We start from the raw sequence: 14,845 nt of genomic DNA, 5'->3' as shown, positions 1-14,845 counted from the left end.
TGGGCTTAGTTGCCCCGTGTCATGTGGGATCTTAGTTCCCCGACCAGGGATCGAACCTGCATCCCCTGCATTGGAAGGCAGATTCTTTACCACTGGACCACCAGGGAAGTCCCAGAGCATACACTTTTTTTTTTTTTTTTTTTGCGCGGTACGCGGGCCTCTAACTGTTGTGGCCTCTCCCGTTGCGGAGCACAGGCTCCGGACGCACAGGCTCAGCGGCCATGGCTCACGGGCCCAGCCACTCCGCGGCATGTGGGATCCTCCCAGACCGGGGCACGAACCCGTGTCCCCTGCATCGGCAGGTGGACTCTCAACCACTGTGCCACCAGGGAAGCCCGAGCATACACTTTTTAATAATTATGTTCATGAGTCTGTCCCCACTCCTCATTCTTGGAGGTGTTCTTATATTTGTATCTCTTGTGCCTTGCGTGTAGTAGATGCACAGAAAATTTTGGTTAGATAAGTGGCATGTTCCTGGGGAAGAGAGTTTTCACCTGTGGTTCTGAGTAATTGGAGTGACTCGCATACACTAGGGATAAAGGGGGAGGTGTCTGGTAGGATGCTGGCAGGGTCATTGCACAGCTGGTTGGAGGCCCATGCCACAAAACACCCTTGTCATTGTTGTCCTTATGCTGGTACTTTCTGGGCTAGTTACTGAAAAAAGTATTTGACAAAGAAAGACAAAAGACAGATATATTCAAATCAAATAAAAAGACCTCACTTGCCTTTGCTTAAAGTATTAATAGTAGTTGAGGTTTGGTTTCAAGAGACTTCCATTCCAGTAGTGGATTTTACCTGACTAAAGTTGATTATCTTTCTTAATCTCCACCTCTGTTAAAACAAATCTTTTTGTCTCCAGTGTCAAGAGATTAAGGGATCCTGGTTGACTTTCTGTTAACTCTGGACTAGGATTTTAGGGATAACTCTTCAGTAGTCAAAGGTGAATTAGCTGGCAGGTTGAATATTGGACCAAAGACCCTCATTTAGTTTGTGACCAATAGCCTCTTTCTGTTTCAAAATGTATTTATACGGAATTTTATTGACAACGTAAGAGCTTGTATAACTTAATGTGATAATTACTGACTATTTAATTTTTTTGCCTGACAGAGTAAAATTCCATAAAATTTTGCTATTGAAAGCTTTCTGTGGCTGGCACCTGATCCCCGTGTTTAGGTTCTGAGCTCTGGGACAGGCCTCCTCTGAGGTTGGGACAGGCCTCCTCTGAGGTTGGGACAGGCCTCCTCTGAGGTTGGCACAGGGCCTGGCCCATGGTAGATGCTGAATAAATATCAACTGAGTGAGTATTAAGTGGATTCAGAGAGTATTTAAACCATAAAACCAACCACGTCCCATATTCTCCAGTTTCCCCTGAGTGAAGTGTTTACCATCTCCCCCCACCGCCCATTTCAGTAATCTGTCTTTCACATATTGGACCTTTATGCATTTATTTCTTTTTGGAAGTCATTCAGTCTCTGGAATGTTTGAGCTGGCAGTTGTGAGTATTTAGGGCGGCTATAGAATGGATTTTGTGCCACCTACATATCTGCGAGTGTTTTCTCATGGTTTTTCTAAAGAAATGTTATTTGCTTAGTGGCTCTCCTAGTTATTTAGACAAAGGTTTTTTTTTTCTTTTCTTTCTTTTTTATAAATTTATTTTATATTTGGGTCTTTGTTGCTGCGTGCAGGCTTTCTCTAGTTGCGGCGAGCGGGGGCTACTCTTCGTTATGGGCTTCTCACTGTGGTGGCTTCTCTTGTTGCGGAGCACGGGCTCTAGGCACGTGGGCTTCAGTAGTTGTGGCACGTGGGCTCAGTAGTTGTGGCACGCAGGCTCAGTAGTTGTGGCTCGTGTGCTCTAGAGCACAGGCTCAGTAGTTGTGGTGCATGGGCTTAGTTGCTCTGTGGCATGTGGGATCTTCCTGGGCCGGGGATCGAACCTGTGTCCCCTGCATTGGCAGGTGGATTCTTAACCATTGCACCACCAGGGAAGTCCTGGTGTTTTCTTTTTAATCAAGATAATTCAAATCGTGTGCCCCAAATCCTCCCCTTTTAGCAGTGGACAGTGTTTTGCCATATTTGCTGCCCAGAATACAATGATCTATGTCAGTCTGTTAAGGCGAATATGGACAACTTTAATGTGAAAGAACTGAGGTCAATAAAAATATCTTCCATAGCCTGGAAGCCTGAGTTTTGGAGAAATGACCTATTTAATAGGTACTTAAGTTCTGTGCTATCTTAAATTTTTCTATTTGGTGTTATTTTAAATATACAACTTAATAGGTAGTGTTAAATTCTGAAAACTTACATGTTGTCTGATCTGGCTAGAAATTGAAAATATATATTTCTCAAGGTAACCAAGGTCATGTCTATTTTAATTTATATTTAGTAGTAATTAAATGGAATAGGTTTGTAAGATGCATTGCTACAAAATTTATATTGTAAAAGAGGTGTATTTTCTTCTAATACATTTAACATTGACAATGGTAATATCTATCTATGCATATACATACATACATAATTTTATAATACATACCATTTTGTCATCTGACACTTTCCATTTCTGAAGAAAGTTTTTCCAAATGTGGCCTTAATCACTGGTGTTCTGGTCAATCTCATAAACACATGATTAGTTTTATTTTTTGGTTTTTGTGACACTTAAGATATGCAAAGCTGTTGGTCTTTTTTTGAGTTACTCTTAATTTATTAAGTTTATTTTTGAAAGCTTCCTGGTGGTTTATGGTTTATTATTTTAGTGAGTGTGTGTGTGTGTGTGTGTGTGCACATACGTGTACACACTAAGGATGCAAAAGTAGTGTAAGACAACGTATGTGTATGTACAGCCTTTCTTTGGAATACTGCTTGAGGAATTGGAGCAGGTATGTGTTTTATTCAAACATGCTGGCATTAGCGTTTAATGATACTGTTTTCTCCTCCAAGCAAACTGACAAGGGCAGATGAAGGTCCTGTTTTCTGGAATGGACTTGTCTTCTAACTAGTGTTTTATTTCAGATTGCTGCTGTAGTGAAGTCTTCATTCAGGTGTAGTTATGTTAAGGCCACTTTGCTCTGGCTGCTGTTGGCTTTTCCTGGTTTTTAGGGGGGGTGGGGTGTGGAGTGAGAGACATGGAGCAAGTTTGATTTTGTATCAGATTAGAGGGCATGCTGTCTGTCCTGCTCCAGAGAAGAGCCCAGCCTGCCCAAAATGGGAAAGGATGCTGCTTAGATCTTTCTCTTCACTAGTAAATTGGATTAAGATGGTTCTGGAAGTCTTCCACGGGGTTATTTTGAACTTGGAGTTGCACAGTCTCTGTTGGGTTAGCTCAAGGTACTCTCAAGGGCCAGAAGGTCTTCTGATGTTGCCTCTGCTTTGGGCCAGGCCTGTTTGTGCTTGGATTATTGTCACAGCCTCCTTGGCTTTCACCACGCCAACCCTGTCCAAATTTCACATCGCCGTGGGCATTGACTTGTGTAGTCACACAAGGCCCTGCACTTAGTGTAATGCTCTGCTGTTGCCATCTAGAAATTTTTAGTTTTTGAACAAGGAGGCTCCATATTTTCATTTTGCGCTGGGCCCTGCAAATTAAATAGTTGGTTTTAGCTGTGGGAATGGCATTTCTGGAACTACCCATTTTTCCTTTAGTCCCTCGAAGCCCATACTCCTTAACCTACCGGTCTAGCTCTCTCTCGTGGCGTGGTTTTGTCAGATGTCACTAATTGAAGTTCCTCCAAGTATGCCAAGCAGCCCCATGCCTCTGCAACGTTGGGTCCTGGTGTTTCCTTCTCCCCAGTTTTCCCTCCCCGACCTCATTCATTGCTATTCATAGTTTGAAAGGCTGAGGAAATAAGACTGAGCTATGAAACCCTACATGGCCATCTCACCTAGTTAGTACTGATCACACTTTGTCTATATTTCCCTTGAAAAGGTTGATACCTGGCAAAGTTGAGCTATCTATGATCTTGGGGAAATGGTTCCGTAATAACTGTATAGGAAGATCACATTGATTTTTGCCAGGGGAAAAGAATTCTCTGTAATCTTCAGTGTATTCATTCATTCATGCAACAAAATTTTATGGAGTTATCTATACATGCCAGATTATATTCTAAGCACTGAGGATATGGCAGTGAGGAAAGTAGTAGTATTTTTTCAATGAACTAATAGCAATATTCTGGTGGGGGAGGACAGAAAGTGAATTCACAAATACATCAATATACAATATGTAAAGTCTGTAGTTCTAGAAAATAATGCACAGTAGGATAAGAGAGTAGAGGGTGATAGGGGTCTGTGTTTGTGCTTGTGCTGTTTAGATAGGGTGGGAAGCCCTTTTTTTTTTTTTGCTGTACGCAGGCCTCTCACTGTTGTGGCCTCTCCCGTTGCGGAGCACAGGCTCCGGACGCGCAGGCTCAGCGGCTATGGCTCACGGGCCCAGCCGCTCCGCGGCATGTGGGATCTTCCCGGACTGGGGCACGAACTGCATCGGCAGGCAGACTCTCAACCACTGCGCCACCAGGGAAACCCCGAGAAGCCCATTTTGAGGTGATACTTAATCAGAGATCTGGATGCAATGAGGGCTTGACCCATGTGAAATTCTGGAGGACAGAGTGTTCCTGGCAGAGGAAAGAACAAATGCAAAGGTCCTGGCGAGGGCACATGCTTATGATCTTCAGGAAAGTGCAAAGAGGCTGTTGTGTCTGGAATAGGATGGGCAATGAGGAGAGAAGTAGGAGATGGGGTCAGAGAACTAGGGCCTAATCACACAGGGCCTTGGAGACCAAGGTGAGGACTTGGCTTATACTTCCAGTGAGATGAGAAGTCATTGGAGGGTTATGATGGGCTTGCATTTTAAAAGGATCACTCTAGCTTCTGTACTTATTGCAAAGGAGCCATCTCGCATGCTACTGAGAAGTCAGGTAAGCTAAGAATTGAGAATTGGCTGTTTAGGTAATCTAATTATTTATTCTTTTGATTGACTGATATGTGGAAGACCCCAGAAGCAATCTTTTGATTTTGTAGATGGTCAATGATTGGTATGGGTAAAGGACCCACTTTGATCTTAGCTATGAGATGGTTTATCAGTCTGTTGGTTCTTTGACCAATTGTCTCCTCTTCACTATATAAAGATTTTTAAATTAGGTTTTGGAGTGTATCTAGCTGCTTCCTTCCTTTGGCTCAGCTTTCTGAGAAGCCATGCGCTCCTGTTAACCACCAGGGTGGTCCAGGGCCATCGCTGCACTTCTCTCTCCTCACAACGACATAGCCTGTTCTGCAGCATCCCCACAGCTTGCTCATATTTGTTGACCAATAGTTACTGTTGCATATTATGTTTTGATCAATTGTCTTGGATATGAGAGACACTGTGGAAGTAGAATTTCAAAATCTTCATGTTCAGTTAGATATAAAAGAATGGGAAAAATCAAGACAACTGTGCTTAACCTTAGGTGACATCCCCTTATTCATGGGGAATAGGTTCCAAGGCCCCCAGTTGATGCCTGAAACTACAGAGAGTACTGAACCATATATATATATATATATATGTATATACACTATGTTTTTTCTCTATACATACATACCTAGGATAAAGTAATTTTGATAAAGTAATTTTATGGTAAAGTAATTTATAAATTAGGTAAGGTAAGAGATTAACAACAATAATTAATAAAATAGGACAATTATAACAATATACTGTACTAAAAGTTACGTGAATGTGGTCTCAGAGTATCTTATTGTACAAATTTAATGCATTTTTCATCTTAACTAAGCCCTCATCATGCACTGTATTCGTAACTTTCGCAGTTTGAGGTTCAGCAGCAAAACTGGCATGAATTTCTTTTTCCTTCTTCGCAATTTCACGGATAGATTTGTTCTTACCATATACCTTAGCAGCCTCAGCATACAATGTTTTTCCTTCCTCTTTAAGTCGAACGTTTACCTTTTCACTTAAAAGAAGCACTTTACAGCTTCTCTTTAGCACATCCAAATGGCCAGCATCACTACTCTTGCACTTTGTGTCATTATTATGTAAAATATGGTCACTTGAAGGTACTGAGACAGTTGATCTGATAACCAAGACAGCTACTAAGTGGCTAACAGGTGGGATACTCAGGACCAAGGGACGATTCACATCCCAGGCTGGATGGAGTAGGATGGCAAGAGATTTCATCATGCTACTCAGAACGGCACCTGATTTAAAACTTACGAGTTGCTTATTTCTGGAATTTTCCATTTAATATTTTCAGACCGTGGTTGACCTTGGGTAACTGAATCCAAGAAAACTGCGGATAATGGGGGACTCCATTACTGAGGAGGCAGGAAACACTAGGTTAAGAGCAGAGTGGGAGGGGAATGTTGAGTTTGGACAGGATAAGTGTCAGAGGTATCAGTGGAAGCCATTTAGGAGAGTCAGGAGATAATCAGAGGCCTTAGACGTATCATTTTCGATACTGCTCTCCATTAAATTACTGAATTCAGATATATCCTAATACCATAAATCCTCCATGTGAAGGGACCTAAAACGTGAATTAAGCCCAATCCCCAATCCAGTTTTCAAAATCTCTCTATAACATCCCTTCCTGGGCAGTCTCCATTCAAAAATTTCCTTAGGCAACTTTTCCTGTCCATTTATAATTCCTACTACTAGTCCTAATTCTAAGCTCTGAGGATTAAATAAATTAATGCCTTTTCCATGTGCCAAGTATCAGGTTATGGGTAAATTGTCATGGCCTTCTCTGGTTCTTCTCTTTTCCAAGCAAGACAATTCCTACTCATTACTGTTTCCTCATGGGATATTTGGAGCCAGTTCACGTCTTGGTCTCTCACCTTGGAAGATGTGTATTTGTTGTTTATATGTACCTTAAAGTTTGGTGGATGGGACTAAAAACAGGGCCCTGGGGCTGGCCTGACCATTGCAGAGTAAACACCAAGCTTGTCAGTTACTCTGAGCGTTCTGTCTGACAGTGATTTTTCAGATATAAAACATATATACCTTACAGGTATTACCGAAGAGAACTGAAAGCATGCATTCACACAAAAACTTGTACACTGCAGCATTATTCAAAATATCCAAAGAGTGAAAAAAAATATATGTCCATACAATGGAATCATAATATTCAGCCATGAAAATGAATGAAGTACTGTAGGTGGTACAACATGGATGCATCTTGAAAACGTTATGCTAAGTAAAGGAACCAGACACAAAAAACCACATAGTGTGCTTCCATTTATGTGAAATGTGCAGAGTAGGCAAATCTATAGACAAAAAGTGGATTAGTAGAAGCCAGGACCTAGAGGGAGGAGGAAATGGGGAGTGACTGCTAATAGGTACAAGGTTTCTTTCTGGGGTCATATAAATGTTCTGAAATTAGGTAGTGGTGATGGTTACACAACACTGAGGAAGCATTAAAAAACCACTGAATTGTACACTTTAAGATGGTGAATGTTGTGGTGTGTGAATTATATCTCAGTAAAGCTGTCATTGAAAAATATGGGTATTACCTCCTGTCTAAAGTTGAGGATCTTAGGAATCAATGAAATAACACGTATAAGTGCCTGGGATAATATGTACTCTCAGTTAAGGTTGTTATTGTTGCGCTTAAGGAAAGTAATACTGCTTAGAGATCAGTAACTGCAACTTTTAGTCACTGTTACATTTGTCGAATATTACCTGTTAAATCGTATGCAGTCAACAAATCCTTGTTGAATGAATGTGTTTTGTTCACATTCATGTTTAGCCACATGCATGTTCTGTTTCTTGCAAGTTACCGAATCTACATCATTGGGCCTAATTTTGAGATCCTTGTCCAGTGATGGGAACTCTTCACAGCCCACGTTTCAGTGTTGAAGTCAGAGTTGGGAGTATAGGCTCAGTCTGGGGAAGGAAGGGCTCTGCCTTAAATTCTAGGTGAAGGTGGAGGCTAAATGATTCTTGAGCTTTCTAACCTAGTAATATAATTCTGCTATATGTTTTTATAAGAACTTAATTGGCCTGTCAAGAATGTGTTTCTTAATGGTTCATTATCAGATCCCTGGAGAGCAGAGGACTTCATCCTGGTTAAAAAAAGAAATTCAGTTCCTAGAAATTTAGCAGATTTAAACTGCTAATTTGTTCTCCTGAACCCAACTTAACAATTTCCACATATAAGAAATTGTTATTTTAAATTATGATATGAGCATTTTTTTCTTTGAAAAATATTTTAAAATTCACATCTTTTTATGAACTTGGCATTCCACTAATAACACTGCGTTGCTTCTACAACTGCGTCAGCAAGGTGCCATCTGCTTATCCTGAGGCTCGTGAAAAGAAATAAACCGGTTGATGTTTGTGTCATCCAGCATTCTTTCTAGAAGAGCAGTGGAAAATTTTTCCTTTGGTCTCTAAGGAGTGGTTGTGCCTCTCAGCTTCCCCGTGCCATCAGGGAGGAATGAGAAAGAAGGCAAAACTGTCAGAAAAGAGTTTGTAAGTTTTTTTTTTTTTTTGAAGCTTCTTTTTTGAGAGTGTCTTTTTCCTGTCTTTAATAGAAGTTGGTGATATGGCAAAGCAGTACATAGAGAAAAGTCTTTTGGTTCCAGATCACGTGATCACACGCCTCATGCTGTCAGAGCTGGAGAACAGGCGCGGCCAGCACTGGCTACTGGATGGTGAGTTGAACGTGTGGGTCCGCTGGACCTCTGCCAATAGTGGGTCGTTGTCTCCTTGCACACTCCCGTATTTCTTACAGGTTGCAAAATGCCCTTTTCCCCGAAACGTTCAGTCATCTATTTAGACATATTCCAGTTTGGCAACGTGATAGAAACCTCACGTGGTGAAACCTTTTAATTACTCTGTCTGCAGACCACCATCCCTAGAGCCGTCAGCTTGAAGCAAACCTTCACTGAATTCCTGTTATTGTTCCAGTTTTGATCGTGCCTTTGTTTCCATGACTAAGTTGTCATAAGTATGACTCATCTTAAATCAGAGGTTCTTTCATTCAAAATAGGCCACATAAATTAAAAGCATTAGTTATTATTTTTTACCTGTCAGATTAAAAAAGATAGAAAATCTGAAAACCATAAGAGTATAGGAAGTAAGTATTCTTGAGAGGATAAAATGGGCAACCTTTGGAGGGCAGTTTAGCAGTCTTTATATTTTTTGATTCAGCAATTCCCTGCTTGATTTCTTGCCTAAAGATGTATGTTAAAGGATGTTTGTTTTCAGTGTTATTTGTAAATAGCAAGACACTGGTAACAACCTATCTATCTATCATAGGGTTGCCTTAAATTTTGGTATGTCCATTAACCAAATAATCTGTACCTCTGTGTTGATATGGATAGAGCTCTAAGGTAAACTACTGAGTGAAAAAAGCTAGTTGCAGTATAGTTAATATCACATACTATTATCTCCATAAAAATGGAGTGACAGTATAATATTACTATATATACTTACAAACACATACATAAGCTGTCTTTGGAAGGTTATAAAAAACTGATACTAGTGGTTGGCTCTGGGTAAAGATTAGGGTTAGGAGAGAGGTTTACCTTTCACTGTATATACCCATTCCTATTGTTTGATTTTTAATATTTAAATGATACATAGGCCTGATTTTTTTTAAAAAACTCAGACAAATATCATGCGATACCACTTATATGTAGGACTAAAAAAATGATACAAAATCAACTTACTTACAAAACAGAAATAGACCCGCAGACATAGAAAACAAACTTACGGTTACCAAAGGGGATAGCAGTGGCGGGGAGATAAATTAGGAGTTTGGGATTAACATATACACACTACTATATGTAAAATACGTAAACAACGTGGACCTACTGTATAGCACAGAGAACTATATTCAATATCTTGTATTAACCTATAATGGAAAAGAATATGAAAAAGTATATATATTCAGTTATACTTATAACTGAATCACTTTGCTGTATACTTGAAACTAACACAACATTGTAAATTAACTATACTTCAATTTTATAAAAATGGTTAAAAAAAACTCAGTCACTCCTATGATACTTAACCCAGGAAGATGCATACAGATGCTCACACACACAATACTGCACAGTTTTGTACTTGAGGAAGCTGGAATTAAGAATCATCTACTTTTAAGTTTTACCAGTATAAATCTTTTCATTTATTAAAGGGAAAAAATGGACTGGATGGATTATTTGTCTTACTCTTTAATAGCAGGATTCCTTGGCAATGAAAATAAGAACTTGATGAATATACTGCTTTCTAGGTACAGAAAGGGTAGTGAGATTTACATATAAGAAACTTCTTTCCATTGCAGAGTAGTTTTCCTTCAGTTCACACAATGCACTTTTTCCTATCTTAGCAAGTTGCGACAGCTGAAACTTTGATGTTTGCCAGCCACAGAGAAGCCAGAGTGAATTGTCCTACATTTTAACTATCAGATTGCCTGTATTTCTCCTAAAGTCTGGAGCCGTAAATCTCCATAATGACCAACTTGTGGTAGAGTATTTATTCTATATTGGTGTTTCTCAAAGTGTATAGTGTGCAGTGTTAGTAATGGCTAGACAAAAAAAAACAGACTTTGTAGTTAGATGTGTTTAGAAAATGTCAATTTAGGGCTTCCCTGGTGGCGCAGTGGTTGAGAGTCTGCCTGCCGATGCAGGGGACACGGGTTCGTGCCCCGGTCCGGGAAGATCCCACATGCCACGGGGCGGCTGGGCCCGTGAGCCATGGCCGCTGAGCCTGTGCGTCCGGAGCCTGTGCTCTGCAACGGGAGAGGCCACAAGAGTGAGAGGCCCGCGTACCGCCAAAAAAAAAAAAGAAAAGAAAAAAGAAAATGTCAATTTAAATGTTAAATGTTGCTTGAATTTACTGAGCACTTACTGTATGCCAAGTATTGTTCTGAACATTTGATATTTATTATCTCATTCAATTCCTACAATAACCATATCAAGGTAGAGACTGTTATTTCCATTTATTGATGAGAAAACAGAAGCAAAGGAAGGTTCACTTGCCTATCCAAAGTTAGTAAGTCCAAAGTTAACCAATTTCTTAGGACTTTAATGAACCTTTAATATGATAATGTGATTTAACTCTTCATAGAAGGAAATGTCACAAGGCGTTCTGAATGTATATGACCATAGAATCTCCTACCCTACCTATAACCTCTGGGATTTGTTCTATGGTCCATTCTTTGTGAACTATACTATTCAACATTTATTCTTCACTTTGGAGGTGTTCTGAAAAGTTGACTATAGAGTAGATCATATCTTTCTAGAATGCCTTCCATTTAAAAAAATCAGGACCTATGTTCTCATGGGGCTGGAGGGAACCAAGAGACTGAACTGAAAACTTTTGTCAAGAGAAAGGCTATAATGGCCCGTGGAAGGCATGTGTTTATCAGGCAGTAATGAATAAAGCTCCTACTGTGTGTCAGGCACTATCATGTGCTGTTGATAAAATGACAAGACACTTTCTGTATTCTTACGGGACTTATATTACAGTAGGGGAGTCAGGTGTGTAAAAAATTGACAGTATAATAAAATCATATACATGTGGTACACTGAAGACACAAAGGAGAAAGTTGTCGGTTCTATTGGTGGGAGGCAGGAGTGGAACAACTTTATGGAAAAAGAGATGAATAGAGAGATGTCCTGCAGGTTGAATAATGGGGGCTGGGAAGAAGGATTTTTTCAGCAGAGGCGCAATGTGAACTGGGTAAGAGAGGAATGACTTAGCCTAGTGTTTCCCTGGGCCTGCAAACAGAGAGACGGGAAATCCTGGGGTGATGGACTTTGATTCTATGCAGAGATGGTGGAACTGGAAATTTTTGGCTATAGGGACCACCGAAGAGTTAAAAAGGGGAATAACATAATCGGATGTATTTGTGTTTCAGAAAGACTATTCTGTTAGCAGCAGAGCTATTAGGTGCTGGGGTAGGGGAGGAGGTGGTGACTAGAAGCTGAGTAAGAGATTGTTGGCACAATTGGGCCAAGAGATGCTGAAGGCCTGAATTTAAGCACCAGCAGTGAGATGGCGAGGAAGCACCATTCCTGAAAGACTGCATTGAGGAGGAAGAATTGACAGGAGTGTGACTGATGTTAGGCACTGTAGCCCTGGGGTTTTCTTTGATCGCCTTCCCAGCTTTTGGAGTTTCTTGGCTGTCATCACCTTCCCTACACTTCTCCAGCTATGTTAATTTCTCCAGACTCTGAATATTTAACTCAAAAAAGTTAGTCTCCCACTACTTCTTCTTATGTGGGTGTTTGCCGGGACTGATAAACTTTAGCTCTGCCACCACCTAACAGTAATTTCTCTAGTTTAAATTCTTTAATTGTAAGCCTTCTCACCTTATAAAATAAACTTGTGTAGTTTTAAGTAAACTTAACTGTTTTAAAAAAGGATCATCTATGTTAAACTCCTTTGGGAAGGTGGTTAGTATAATAACCACTGATCCCAGTTAGAACCAGACTACCCCCTTTGAATCCCAGCTCTGCCATTGTCAGTGCCCTTGGGCAAGTTACCTGTAGGTCTCTGCGTTGTTTTCCTCATGGAAAACAGAGATTACAAAAAGGATGAAGTAAGTGAATGTCCGGAAAGTGCTTATATTTGCCATATAGTAAGTGCTGTATGAGATTTTGTGATTTGTTGTACATAAGGTACAGGTCATGAATTTTTGTTTTTAGGTTACTACATGAAGTGTTAAGTTCAAAAATAGTTTAAAAAATATTCAGCCACGTGAAGTTGGAAAAGTCAGCTTCAGTTGTGAAATGTTTTATGTATCTTTTCACTGCTTTGTTTTGCTATAACTTCCTCTCGGTGAGTAACTGAAGTTCTTTTACCTCATAGGCCTGTTTTTAGTAAAGGACGTCAGTCTCCTAACTGATTTAGTTTGTATCTTTCTAAACACATCTGGTCATGGTTTCGGTTGTGATTTTTCTTTAAAGCTCTGGAATAAATCCATTTGGCAAAGTGAGGACCATCAAGAATGCTAAGTTCTGTGTTCAGTTTGAAATTCCTTATGTTCCAGGGCACGTGTTCTGCGGAGGACGTGCCTATGGAGTGTGCTAAAGGTGATTGCATGTGGAAAGGTCAAGAAAAGAATTCTGGATGATAGATGACTCATCGTCTTGGTCCATATGGCTGTAAACAGGCATCCTGCAAATGGTGGGTGGAAACACGTAGCATGGATGCAAACCAAGGGGACACCAGGGGTGGCAGTGGATGGGCTTGGTGAGTGCTCTGTGGTTTGGTCAGCTATGTCCTTGCTAAAAACAGTTCAGCACCGCCTTGCCTTCACAGTGTGCTTTTTAGTTGGATAAGAAACACTCTTTTATGTGTTAATATGTGTATATAAGTGTGGTTTTTCCCCTCTTTTTTCTTTTTCTTTCTTTAATTTCTTCAGACGTTTAATGTGTGAGAGCGGTTTTCTGAAAATAATTTTAATTTTTAAGACAAATATTCAACCAGAGGAATGTCATGCACAAGCCTTCTAATTTTGCTGTGATGGTTTTGGTTTTTTTTTGTTTTTTAAAGAGGGTGTTTACTGCTTACTAGGTGATCTTAAGGTGAAGTAACTAGGGAACAATAACCAGCTCTTATAAATAACCAGCTCAAATACAAATTCTTCACTTTTTAAAAAGCAGCTGGCAGTGAGATGGGGCCCGTAGGGAGGTGTGTTAGGTAGTAGATTTTTTTGTTTGTTTCTAAACTTGGTTGCCGAAACCTGTGCATTTAAACAGTAACCTGCAAGTTCTCAGGCTCAGTCCCAATTTATCTCAAGATGTAACAGAATTGTCTGCCAGATGACTTTAGGTGTCATCTAAATATTTAAATTTGTTGTCAAAGTTCGGTTTGACAGAAAGCAATCTTAAATTTTGGAATTATAAGTGGAATATAATTTAAGCCTTTTCATTGGAGATAAAGATAACTTTACAAGGAGAGTCATCATTCAGTCCATGGTTGTATATTTCATTTGATTCATTCTGAGCACTAGCTGGTGCTTTCTGTGGGTAATTCTGGGATTTATTTATTTACTTATTTATTTTTAGCACAAGTCAGAGCCACTTCAGTGTGTGCTGTGTTTGTATGGGTTTGTTTTCCCTGAGAGGTGAATGATCTCAGACCTAAGATATTCCGGGATACATGCTCATTCAGAGCCCTTGGTATCCAAGTAAAAGGTGGATGCTGGGAAACCAGACTACAGATGGTGGAGCTACAGTATCTTGTCCTGATTTTGCAAATGTGTTTTACCATACTGGACTGTACATAACTGCTCTGACCTTATCCCCTTCATATTTTTCTTTCTGAATCAGACCTCTGAATGGTTTTACATCCCACTGGGCAACATATGCCTACAGAAAAAAAAGCTGACAATCCCGTGTCTTCTGAATCACATCTTTTAAGAAATGCCAAGGGCAATTTTTTTCTGTTGCCCTTGTGAATGTAGGGTATGTTTCAAAAATAAAATGTATAATAGGTTTGTTTGGAAGGTCACTGAAGATATTCTCTTTGGAAAAACAGAATCAGGCTTTCTTCTCGTGTGTGTGTGTGTGTGTGTGCGCGTGCACATGCGTGTGTGCATTTAAGAGGGTGATAGATTATTTTACTCATTTACCTTCAGATGTGTTTTTTTTTATTGAAGTATAGTTGATTTACAATCTCAGCTGTACAGTAATGTGACTCAGTTATACACATATAGACATTCTTTTTTTTATATTCTTTTCCATTATGGTTTATCACAGGGTATTTAATTTAGTTCTCTGTTATACAGTAAGAGTACCTTCAGATGTTTAGTCCTGAAAAATATTGTCAGATAACATTTGTATCTTCGATCACTGTTAAGGCAATATGTATACTGTCATACCTTGAACAGAAGGTTTGAAGCAATTGGAGTGACTG

The 14,845-nt window shown here is 39.8% G+C and overlaps 1 protein-coding gene across 3 annotated transcripts in view; it reads left to right on the top strand.

The window, feature by feature from the left end:
* Positions 1 to 14,845, top strand: part of AK4 (adenylate kinase 4) — a 95,346-nt gene that overhangs the window by 25,884 nt on the left and 54,617 nt on the right. For all 3 annotated transcript variants that reach the window (XM_089921412.1, XM_089921408.1, XM_022581216.3), the window contains one exon: positions 8,509 to 8,628. In XM_089921412.1, the coding sequence (XP_089777538.1) occupies positions 8,509 to 8,628 (120 nt within the window). The remainder of the gene's footprint in view (positions 1 to 8,508; positions 8,629 to 14,845) is intronic.

Source organism: Delphinapterus leucas, chromosome 1, assembly GCF_059928025.1.
Source record: "Delphinapterus leucas isolate spDelLeu-1000000601 "Yukka" chromosome 1, BTC_Dleu_Yukka2, whole genome shotgun sequence".
Classification (NCBI taxonomy): domain Eukaryota; kingdom Metazoa; phylum Chordata; class Mammalia; order Artiodactyla; family Monodontidae; genus Delphinapterus; species Delphinapterus leucas.
The sequence above is the reverse complement of the archived record's forward strand: the minus strand, read 5'-3'. Positions and strand labels throughout refer to the sequence as shown.